We start from the raw sequence: 13,164 nt of genomic DNA, 5'->3' as shown, positions 1-13,164 counted from the left end.
AGCGGTGCAATTCTTTTACTGGGAGACCAAGGTAGAGGGCATTACAGTAGTCTAGGCGTGATGATACAAATGCAGTTATGACTTTAGGCAGATCATCTGAGGGAATCAGGTGCTTGATTCTGGCTATGTTCCTCAGATGAAAGAGTGAGGTTTGTTATGGGCTAGAATTGTTATAGGAAAATAATGTACGAGTGCAATTTCAGGGAGTTGAGGAAGAAGCCTCCGCAGTAACCTGGAAAATAAGGTCAAAAACTACTGCCCATAATTAACTAATTATGGGACATGACCAGAAGGCACAGTATGTACCAGGGTACCTTCCAGACCACAGTTTCTCAGACAATATTTAGAGGACTCGCCCATATTCTATGCAGTTTATCTGGTGTGTGTTATAACTCAGGTATTAACGTGGACATCATTTCGGAATGATTAAGTCATTTCGACATTTTTTTAAAATATTGGTAAATCATGTTGCCCAGTCCTCATCTGCTAAGGGAATTCTAAGCAGCGCCTCCCACCTGGTTTGGATTGTTGGGACTAAATCATTCTTTGTTGCAAGATAACAGGTCCACAGGAGACGTGCAAACAGCTGTCCATAAGAACCTTCCCTGTATGCCTGTGACCGTGGTAGTCTGGGATACGCATAAATGCATAATTAGGAGGTGGTTCTCATTCAGCATGATTCCAGACTTAAAGATAGGCTTATTATGGACTAAACTTCTGCAGGGAAGGAGCTAATGGGCCATTCAGGTCTGATGAAGAGTAAGCGGTAGGCAATAAGTAGCTGATGCATTAAGCCAGCCGCCTGGTCTGAGACATTTTCCTAATAAATACACATACAGGGGAAATACTAACTAAATCCGAAGACACTGCTCCAGTACCGAATGGGTCCTCTATAGCCTTCCCATAGGAAGAGATAATTATCCGAAATGTGTTCCTACATACATGAAACGACCGTGGTCACAATGCAGCAAGTGGACGTATCAGATGCACCCACAGCACAAGAGGAAAGATCTGCTACAATGAGTGATCTTCCGCCAGCTAAATGCCTGGCACAGAAAGGGTTATTATTTAATAATAAAATATGCTTGCCCATCCGTTACATTCTGTATACCTCACAGCCTACAATATTACCCATATGCTCTTGTTATATTTTCTTCCACCACCCCACTGAGGCAGAAATGGGGGAGGTGTAGCAAAGCTTGGAGAGAGATAAAGTGGAGAGAGATAAAGCACAGACCAATCAGCTCCTAATACCCTTTTCAGACATACTTGAAAAGCCCGGGTTTTTGTACATGAACGTGCATCAATCCAGGATTATTGTATGTCTGAAAGGCTCCAGCCCAGGAACAGGTTCCGGGTCTTTCCCTCTGCAATTTGCCAGGGTTTTTTAGCGGGACTTTCTTCCCAGGTAGTCGACCCGGGTAAGTGTGAATGGTGAGACCCGGGATTTCCTTCCCGGGCCGCACCGAAACATTTTTAATTGGCCAGCCAGGGCTGTCTGATGCATGCTGATGACATCATCAGGGGCAGCCGGAGAGGGAGAGACTCCGCACATGCATCCAACCGCACACTTTGGTTGGCACAGTTGGAGGATCACAGAGTGGGCTCTGCATGACCTCATTCTTTGTGGTCCAGCAATTCTTCCCCTTTTAATGACAAGACTGTGAAAAACTGCATTAAAAACGGAAAAACCCAGCTTATGGGGTATATTCAATTCCGGTCGGATCCTTTCCGATGGAAAGGATCCGACAGGTCAGTATTCAATGGGCTGTCGGTTTTGACCGTTCCGACAATGCCAATCCGACAGCCAGGCTGCTGCTCTGACACACCCGGAGACCGTGCGGTAGCGCTACTGCTGTGTGTGCCTGTGGACCTGAGCAGGATGTAGCCGGCGTGGCTGGATGGGCAACTTCATCCCGGGACCACCGGAGGCGTCAACATGTCCCTGGGATCGGACTGGAGCTACCGCCTGCGGGGAGCTGGAGCAAGGAGCAGGGAGGTGGCCGGGGATGGACAGCTCAGGTTGTGCACCGGGGCGAGCTGTGAGCGTCTCTCTGCCCTGTCACAGTCAGTGTACCCGCAGCTCTCCTCCCGGACCCGGGTCACCTCTCTCACCATCAGGCTGCAGGTCCAAGAGTACGGACGGCAACGGCAGCAAAACTCTGGGGAGGCAGACGCCACTCAATCCCCGTGCAGACACGTACGGCGGGCGGGGCCTCTATGCTGAGCGCCGTCCCTATGTCTGAAAGGGGTCTACCCAGGTTGCAGATGTAGTGTGAAAGGGGGTCTTGAGCAAAAACCTGGGATTTTGCTGAGGTGAAAAACCCAATTCCCGGGTCGTATGTCTGAAAGTGGTATCACGGTCATTTTTCATACAGAAAAAGCACAGTTAGGAGCTGATTAGTTAGTACAGTTATCTCTCTCCAAGGATTGAAACATCTCCCCTATGACACCAAGTTTCCCCACATCCGATCTGTATGGATTCAGAAATGTACAGGTTGAGTATCTCATATCCAAATATTCCGAAATACGGAATATTCCGAAATACAGACTTTTTTGAGTGAGAGTGAGATAGTGAAACCTTTGTTTTTTGATGGCTCAATGTACACAAACTTTGTTTACTACACAAAGTTATTAAAAATATTGTATTAAATGACCTTCAGGCTGTGTGTATAAGGTGTATATGAAACATAAATGAATTGTGTGAATGTACACACACTTTGTTTAATGCACAAAGTTATAAAAAATATTGGCTAAAATGACCTTCAGGCTGTGTGTATAAGGTGTATATGAAACATAAATGCATTCTGTGCTTAGATTTAGGTCCCATCACCATGATATCTCATTATGGTATGCAATTATTCCAAAATACGGAAAAATCCCATATCCAAAATACCTCTGGTCCCAAGCATTTTGGATAAGGGATACTCAACCTGTATAAGAATATTTTTTTTTTTTAAATAATTTGTTTTTCGGGAAAAAGATGAGTGGTACACAATCATATGACAGATACATGACAAGTGTGTCACATCTTCTTTAAAGAATAAAACAAAAGTAGTTGTACAACGTCAGCATCTCAAGAGTCTTTTGTTACAGTATGATACATGGAAACAAAACAGTTTGTAGGTTGAGTATAACACCTGTATTATGTGAATTCACGGAAAAGAAAAGCATAAGACATGAAACTGTAAATGTAATATACAGCTGTGATTACTAATAAAAACAAAAAAGGGGATTTTTTTTTTTTTGGAGCTCGCAACTCCCCGCTCCCCATCCCCCAAGAACTCTACATGAAATTGAACAGGAGTAAACTATAAGGCAATAGGAGGATCACCCTCTACCATTTGGGTCATACGCCATGCGGTATTAGACATTGAGCCTTGTGTTTGTGATCTAACAGCAGTAGATAAAAGTTGCGATGTAGCTTTCCAAAACTCCAAAAAATTGTTCCACTTTATTGTCTCCCTCCAACAGTACTCCCACCCACTCCATCCGGAAAAGATAAGAGTTTAGTTTTAAATGAGGACAAAGATGGCGGTTCAGCGTGTATCCAAAATTGTAAGATGGCTTTATGATCTTATTGCAAATAGCAGTCTTTTCACTATTATTATTCTATCAGCAGCTACACTGAATCTTTAAGCTGGTTGTATGGGGATGCGTTTAATTTGCCAGCTGTCAAGATCCCGGCGGTCAGGATCCCAATGCCGGAATCCCGTCAGCCGACAATGCAGCCAGTCGGAATCCCGGCGCACTAGGGCTATTCCCACTCGTGTCCACGACACGATACTATGTCCACGACACCCACAGAGTGGGAATACAACCGAGGCTGCAGCGAGCCCACAAGGTGACTCTTAGCGCTCGCTCCGCTGCTGGCAGAGACCTCTATAGGCTGAGATACATAGCAGTGTAACATTACTGGATACATGACATCAGAAAGGTGGAATATAATAGCAGTCCCTTGAGTTAGAAGACACAACGCAATGTATAGAATGTTATCATATACAATACCTGAAGCTTGGCAATGACTTCGTCCAGCTGTTCATTAAAGTGTGTGCAAACCAGGTCGGCGGCTTTGCTTGGACTCAACGTCACCAGCTCCTAGCGGGCATGAAGAGTGTAGAAATGATGATGAAGTCAGTTGAACGATGTAAAAAAGAAAATAGAGTTTGAAGCATGATCACAAAACTGACCTAGGACCTGATGAAGGACCAATGCCAGGAAAACACAATTCAATTTAATTGCACTTCTTATCATACTTCGTTATACTGCGATGTCATTTGCTGATCACTAACATTACAGAGCACCCATCACCTATGCAGTGGGCACAGATATTCTCTGGTCTGAAACAACATTCCTACAACTACAGTCTATGGGGGGGGGTGGTATTCAATTAGGTCCGCTATTCAATAGCAGGTAATTTTTTCGCCCAGGCGAAAAATTCAGCATGAGCGAAAAACCCGTAGATTGGAGAACCCACGTTTTCTCACCTGCGAAAGTGAAAACGTGGCCCGTTTTCGACGATTTTGATGCTTTTTTCGCCAATGCTTTTCCACTAAATAAAAAAAGAAAAAAGGTGAAATGCATTGGCGAAAATGCCTTAAAAACATCCCGCAGTTGAAAAGGCCTGGGGGCGAATTCAATAGCTCTGAGATTACCAGAGTTAACTGAATACCCCCCTGCACAATCTCACAGATACTGGTGCTAGCCACAACAAAAGCTAGAACCACTTTGTGCAGGTGGTTGCACTTCATCCCAAGTAGATTCTCCGAAACAGCCATCCTGGCAATGTGAACGAATATTCAGAGAATATATATTTGTACAGATCATAATCGTTTTATTTTTGTATACAATTAACCTGTTTTAATGTGTGTATAGTGTGAAACTAAGGGCAGATATATTTTTTATGATGGTCTCATTGATTAGATATCTGATTAAAGGGCCGTGGGAGTAATGATTTAATATTAGCCTTAGAGGTGAGGTGGCTCCATCTTTAAAGGTCTATTGTAAAGAATGCATGGCAGTAGTATCTTCATATAGTGTATTAGTGTATTTCGTCTTCTGCGTAAATGGCTCGAGTCATGTCAGTTTCTGACACTGAAATGCTAAATATTCTGTCAAAATGTACTTTATACAAGCCAAATGCTGAATTGTAAGCCTGACAGGATTTTAATCCCTGATTTGCTTGTTAAGATATTAAGGGGGACATTTACTAAGCAGTGATAAGAGTGGAGAAGTGGCCCCTTCAACCAATCAGCAGCTCTGTATTATTTTATAGTATGCAAATTATAGATGTTACTTCAGTGCTTATTGGTTGCCATGGGTAACTTCTCCACTGACTCACTTCTCCGCTCTTATCACTGCTTAGTAAATGTCCCCCTTAGAGAAGTAACTCAGACTAACTGGACACTGCATTCTTCCCCATAGATCACCACAAGATACGGCAATTTTAACCAAATCCCCTTTGTGTCAGGATAATGAATCTGTGAAAGTGTGACAGATTATCTCTAAGAAGCACTCACTGCACTATATCATTGCTACAATCAAATATTTGTATTGGAGACAAATGAATTAGTTGGGTAACAATCTGATCTATATATATATATATATGATACTAAAACACCTAAGAATCTTTCTAAAAGGGGCGCATAGCCCTAACTTATCAGACGGACCTGTCACAGACATTACACACTGGGCTCAAACAGGAGGCTGGTCAGTGTTCCTATATCTCGCTCTGTTTTTCAATTCAGTGGAGTTTTATAAAGTCAAAAAGAGTTTAAGACTCCGGATGAGATTTGCCAATTGTTCATACACCGGTGGGTGAAACGCGTAGACCCTCACTTGTGGGTTAACAGCTTAAGAAAAAGAGTTGCTCTGCTGACTACTCCATGCACAATGAAATTTACAATCTGATAGATTTTGTGCCATTCAAAATGTAGAAAAGGACGTACAGTAGGAGTGCATATAAAAATGTCTGATAAGGTGCAATAGAGTGATTATACTGCTGCAGATGAAAAGCAATTATTGGAAAGCATTAATTGTAGTCCCGCCCCTTCCTAGTGCATTGTAGCCCCGCCCCTTCCTAGTGCAATCTAGTTACGCCCCTTCCTAGTGCAATCTAGTCCCGCCCCTTCCTAGTGCATTCTAGTCCCTCCCCTTCCTATGCTACTCATTTTTTTTTTTTTAAAGGAGGTTAATGTATATTTTGAAAGGTACAATGACAGCTCATACCTTGGAGAATAAATATACAAGTTACGTGTCAACATCGCAAGGCCCATGTAGTCTTAAAGTAGCCCAAGGATATCTTCACTGTTAAAACCCTATATATTTAGAAGCTCTGTTACAGCAGGTAGGAGAGATGATTGGTGCATTATACACAATGGGTGAGATTTTAAGTTGGACACAGCCGCAGACGTCCTTGCATCTTTTGCTAAAGTCCGGTTTGCGACTTTATGTTAATGCTGCTACAAAGCCCTTCCCTGGTGTACACTCGTGCACCTGAATGTGCAAGGACTGAGGCGCTCACTCTCAGCGTCCGTAGATGCTGAAATACCGCTTGGTGCATCATTGGATACACTATCAAAAAATGCACCAATGCATATATTGGTAAGCTGCTCAATCAGATTGTGATGTCACTCAGGTGCTAAAAGAGAGGGGTAATTCTGTAAAAAATGCACCAATCCTGTGGCAGGTGCAGATTCCCCATCTAAATATGGCCTCCTATATGAGCAACTGAGCATCTCTGCGACACTCCCGTAAGACGCAACACCTCTGTGCGTCAGTTTAGCCAGCCTATCTCCCAGTCAATGCAGGAGAACGCCCCATACATTTCTGTTAGTGTGCGGCTAAATTTGTATTGCGCCTCTGTATGTACAAAATTGTGCCACATGTGCAGATGGAATACATCTCCCCGCTGCGTCCGACATCAAATCAGGCCCTACGTGTTATTTTTCCCTAAACGGTTAATGTCACCGATAACTCAAGAGCTTACAGTTATCCGTTCCTGGATGTACAATCCCTGTACGGTATAATGACTGGAGGCTATGGAGCGTATATCAAATTGGCTAAGGCACAAATCTGTGTAAGATTTGAAACAAATGAATTTCACCACAGATGATGATATCGCAACTCTTATAAGTTCTGTTTTCTATTCCTTAAGAATGTGTCCCAAGTCATGGCAATATTTCTAAATACGGAAACTAATTTCATTTTAAAATAACAAGTTCAGTAAACATATCAAGCAATATCAGATATGCCTAATATATATATATATATATATATATATATATATATATATAAATATATATACTGTATATACACACACACATATATATATATATATATAGAAAAAATAGATTTTATATACATATATATATATATATATATGATAGATTTAGATTTTATATATATATACACAGTGCTGCTTACTGTATATGCTGTCACCATGGTACCCAAGTCTGATCTTGACAGTGTCTAATGTGCATATATATATATATATATATATATATATAAAATCTAAATCTATCATATATAGAACGTAGTAATACAGTGCTGCTTACTGTATATGCCGTCACCATGGTACCCAAGTCAGATCTTGACAGTGTCTAATGTACGTATATATATATAAAATCTAAATCTATCATATATAGAACGTAGTAATACAGTGCTGCTTACTGTATATACCTAATGTACACATATATATATATTAGTACGTTCAGACAAGAAAATCCTGGTGACCACGGTCAGTGTTGTATGACAATACAACTGTCACTGGATATGCATCAGCAGATAACTGACAGGCATACGTTGCTACACAGCAGCTACTGGCATCCACCATAACTTCCAAAGGAGTAACATGATTTGTGCTAGAAGGATGTCTGACAGGCTGTGCGATCAGCAGTGTAAGAATATGATCCAGCGATAAGACGCCATACGGCAGTGCGCGCTTATGGCAATCTCTGATGCAAATGCGTGGTGATTCGTTCTACGGGGAATTGTAGACTCCAATCTCATAGCTATATACTGCACAATATAAGAACAGAAATGTATTTGCATATTCTCGCCTTTATTACGAGTAGATGCAACATATGGCTGTTTAGGCGTCAAACTTTCTAAGCCTATAAAAAAGTCCAACATTATTGCTAAACATATTCAAAGCAAAGATTTACATGAGGAATTCAATTAGCCCCAATCATTTTTCGAGAGCAAAAAAACCCAAAACAAGGTTTAGACAGACACTTAATTCCCTATTCCAGAGAAAGCCTATATTGAAGCATAAAAAAGGAGGTGGGAGGGGCATGAACTTAAATGTCTGATCTATGCAAATTCCGTTGGTGGAATTCAGTTAGCGCCGGTAATTTTCCACTGCTAATTGACCCTCCCTGGGGCTATTCAGTTAGCCCCAGGGAGAATCACTCACCGGAGCTGTCACTCATAGGGGATTTCTTTTCATCTGCCTGAGACGGGCAACATTTTTTTCCTGATAAACAGCCCCATTTTCGCCATCGCGCCCACGAGAACACATAGGGCCGCAAACTTAGCATGGACTCTATGGGTGGAATTCAAATGTTTGAAAAGTCTGTTGGGTGTCTGTTTTTTACTGTCTATTAGATAGGAAAAAACAGACACCCAACTGACTTTTCAAACATTTGAATCTCCCCCAATGTGTTTTCGCCTGCAACATGATAATTTATTGGGTGAATAAAAAACCAGGAATAGCCCAAAGCGAAACATCGGGTGAAAAAACCTAATTTTCTTCTGCACCAACACACACAGTAGGTCTGCCCCCTCCCCCCACCCCCACTATATGCCCTTGCTCACACACACGTATACGGACACACTTGTACACACAGTAGGTCTCCCCCCTACAGTATATGCATTTGCTCACACACACATATACGGACACACTTGTACACACAGTAGGTCACCCCCCCTACAGTATATGCATTTGCTCACACACACATATACGGACACACTTGTACACACAGTAGGTCTCCCCCCCTACAGTATATGCATTTGCTCACACACACATATACGGACACACTTGTACACACATATAGCTGCAAGATTTAAAGCAGCACGTTATTTTAATGGGAAAACACGGGTGGGTGCTGCCTGTAAATAAATAAAAATATGTCACGTTAAATCTTGCAGCTAAATCGCCAAAACATCCGCATGGGAGTATTACATTTGGTCCTAACTGTAAAGTCTTGAACCAATTATATCACTATGATTAGGGGGTCTTTTTATGAAGCAGTGAGCACCCTTTTTTGATGAAGGGGTTTATCATTGCTTCCTCCTACTTAACAAGACAAATTACAGCTTTCTCCAGCGGTCCCTCTATTTTCATTGGTTAACGTACCCTTATAGCTGTGGGGGTGGCTTTGTCTGTCCAATTTACAGATGGAGTCATCTTTATCTTGGCCTTTAATAAGATTAACTGAGCCAGGTCAGTCAGACTTGATCCCCTGCTGTAATGACTTAATCCCCTGATGTTTTGTTCTCTCTGTATTGTATTGCAGCAGAGAACAATATATGAAGGGCTTATGCTAATAAGCCTTGGTGCACCTAGGTGCAGCAGAGAAGCCAAGATAAACATGGCTCCATCTGTATTAAGCTGCCTATAAACCCGGCCGAAGACTTTCTGCTCTCCAACCCCACACCACATCCTCTACCCGTTAACTTAACCTGGCCGTGACATCTTTCAGCAGAGACTCCCGACCTTCGCGCTGGCTCAACCCTTCACTTTGTCCTCTGCGGCGGTGTAGCAGTTTACCGGGGAAGGCATGTGCAGATCTCAGGCCATCCACGGTTATTATATAGATGTGTTTCACATTAATAGGCGCAGTCTGATAATGCAGAGCATAAACCCTGAAAGTTGTCACATTTCCTAGGTCTGTATAGTTATTCCGTTCACCTGATAAATGTCACGCGTATGGTGAGTGGGATGTGACAGATGGGGGGTGGGGGTGGGGGTGTACATATATTCATCTGATGAAAGAATTGTTGAGTAGGCAAAACATGACTCGTTATTTGATGTTCATCCGCCTACGGTGATTTCATAAAGAACCCATTTGTACCTGCAGTTATTTATGTATCGCCCTGACACCACGGTTGGGTCAACCGTAACGGAATGACCTTCTTTCTGGGATGTCTGATGACATCTAATAAATATAGATTTCTGGTGTCATTATTTACAAACAACCTGCTCCTTCTGCCTATTATGTGAAACTCGGTTGACTCTTATCAATACCTTAAAGAACCAGGTAAAGCTTCTGGGGTGATGCATAAAAAGAAAAAAGCAGATACTTGCAGAATTCTTTTTACATTTCATGCAGCAAACGGCGGCCTGCTCACTGCACGAGTAAATTTACTAAAGCTTCTAAAACAGAGAATTGGTGATGTTACACATATCAACCAATCAGATTATGTCTATCATTTCTCTATTGCCTTTTAGAAAATGATAGGCAACATCTGATTGGTTGCCTGAGAGCGGAAGATAGGCAACCTGAAATATACTCGGTGGAACAGTCTAGTCGCGACAGTGCAAAACCAAAGCGTTCTACGGTGCTTACCCGGTATACTTTGTAAATGAGGTCTACTGACATCATTGTCCTGAAGACAATTGTAAAAGGCATGGATATCCTATCGGTTCACTAAACATAAGAGATTATTGGCCGGATGTAATGACGCCCTGAGTTCAGCAGCCATGCAGGATGCTGGCCGAACTTAGATGTTTTTTTAAAGGGGCAATCATTTACATGGCACGGCTGCCAAACTCTGAGCGTCGCTGCATCCAGCCTTATAACTGGACTTTACAAAATTGGTGGCTTTGGAGACCCAGATGGCAACATAGATAATACCCAGATGGGGCACGTGGGTACAAATGCATTTTGGAGTGGAATTATGCAACATAAAATACGAAATCTCATTTACTTGCAATCCCTCAACTATTTCGCTCTTGCTTGACAATGAGCAGTACCTGTATGGCCCTATAATGAAACATATGATAAGAACAGTATGGTAAAATAACAGTGTTCCTACGTTCCTGTAGAAGGCGATCATGCTAGGAAACGCATAGCAAAAAGGGTTAGCTAACAAGCAGATTGATCTGCTTTATTCAGTTATCAATGCTTGTAATTGCAACTAAGTATTTTGATCAATAAATATTTTGTTCTAAAGTTGACTTTACTTTTCATCCTTCTCTTTAAAAAGTACTTTCATTTGAAACGCGTCATCAGGAGTGTGATTTGCAGCTCTATATCGACCTACATCTACCTTCTCCCCGTGATCCGGCCGCAGCTTGGAATCGTCAGAATGGATCTGCTAGTACATCCAGCTAGCGCCCGCCGTAACACCAGTGTTTACACAAAGGTAACTGTTGTTGGAGCGACATTGTCAATGCGTTTAAGACGCACATTAAAGACCTAAAATCAAAACAAAAAACTATATAAGATAATAAAAGCTTGTGACTGAAAAACAGCCATGCCAAAAGTGGTCCGGCTCCTGCTGCACCAAACAAAAAACTGAATTCTTCAGGCCAGGAGGCGGGGCTATAGGGAGGCTGGACCGATGCATGCTGGGAGCCCCAAAAGCTTTAACCGTTTGGTGCCCGATCCTCTGACGCCTCCTACAACCCAGTGTATATCCTGTGGATGCTATTGTGGATCCTGAAGGAGAAACAAGCTTTTTCTCTCAACTGGATCCTTGGAGATCATATGGTTTTGGGATATGTTGTGACACACATCTATATTTGTAAGTGTGTATAATAAATGAGAAAGTAATCGTAGATGTGATAAATTTAGCACATCTGCGATCGATTCTGAATTACCCCCTACGTGCAGTTTGTTTCCCTTATATAAAATCTGGTGAAATCACGGACTGCTATAGAAAGAGAAAGACAAGAGAGTGGATTATTGCTAACTAATGGGGTAAGCATATGTATCTCGGCACCTTGAGCGTGCTTAGTGAAAGTGAAATCTATTACCACAATTCTGGATGGTGAAGCATTTTGTATATGTTTTTTAGATATATATATTTAACAAAAAAAATAAGAATTTACTTACCGATAATTCTATTTCTCGTAGTCCGTAGTGGATGCTGGGGACTCCGTAAGGACCATGGGGAATAGCGGCTCCGCAGGAGACTGGGCACAAAAGTAAAGCTTTAGAACTACCTGGTGTGCACTGGCTCCTCCCCCCATGACCCTCCTCCAAGCCTCAGTTAGGATACTGTGCCCGGACGAGCGTACACAATAAGGAAGGATTTTGAATCCCGGGTAAGACTCATACCAGCCACACCAATCACACCATATAACTTGTGATCTAAACCCAGTTAACAGCATGATAACAGAGGAGCCTCTAGAAAAGATGGCTCACCACATCAATAACCCGATTTTTTGGTAACAATAACTATGTACCAGTATTGCAGACAATCCGCACTTGGGATGGGCGCCCAGCATCCACTACGGACTACGAGAAATAGAATTATCGGTAAGTAAATTCTTATTTTCTCTGACGTCCTAGTGGATGCTGGGGACTCCGTAAGGACCATGGGGATTATAACAAAGCTCCCAAACGGGCGGGAGAGTGCGGATGACTCTGCAGCACCAAATGAGAGAACTCCAGGTCCTCCTCAGCCAGGGTATCAAATTTGTAGAATTTTACAAACGTATTTGCTCCTGACCAAGTAGCTGCTCGGCAAAGTTGTAAAGCCGAGACCCCTCGGGCAGCCGCCCAAGATGAGCCCACCTTCCTTGTGGAATGGGCTTTTACAGATTTTGGCTGTGGCAGGCCTGCCACAGAATGTGCAAGCTGAATTGTACTACAACTCCAACGAGCAATAGTCTGCTTAGAAGCAGGAGCACCCAGCTTGTTGGGTGCATACAGAATAAACAACGAGTCAGATTTTCTGACTCCAGCCGTCCTGGAAACCTATATTTCCAGGGCCCTGACAACGTCTAGCAACTTGGAGTCCTCCAAGTCCCTAGTAGCCGCAGGCACCACAATAGGTTGATTCAGGTGAAAACGCTGAAAACCACCTTAGGGAGAAACTGAGGACAAGTCCTCAATTCCGCCCTGTCCGAATGGAAAATCAGATGAGGGCTTTTACAGGATAAAGCCGCCAATTCTGACACGCACCTGGCCCAGGCCAGGGCCAACAGCATGA

At 42.6% G+C, this 13,164-nt stretch overlaps 1 protein-coding gene across 3 annotated transcripts in view; it reads right to left on the bottom strand.

The window, feature by feature from the left end:
* Window positions 1-13,164, bottom strand: part of VPS8 (VPS8 subunit of CORVET complex) — a 233,405-nt gene that overhangs the window by 71,280 nt on the left and 148,961 nt on the right. For all 3 annotated transcript variants that reach the window (XM_063932991.1, XM_063932993.1, XM_063932992.1), the window contains one exon: window positions 4,009-4,098. In XM_063932991.1, the coding sequence (XP_063789061.1) occupies window positions 4,009-4,098 (90 nt within the window). The remainder of the gene's footprint in view (window positions 1-4,008; window positions 4,099-13,164) is intronic.

This window comes from Pseudophryne corroboree, chromosome 7, assembly GCF_028390025.1.
Source record: "Pseudophryne corroboree isolate aPseCor3 chromosome 7, aPseCor3.hap2, whole genome shotgun sequence".
Lineage (NCBI taxonomy): Eukaryota > Metazoa > Chordata > Amphibia > Anura > Myobatrachidae > Pseudophryne > Pseudophryne corroboree.
This window is presented reverse-complemented; position numbering and strand designations above follow the sequence as displayed.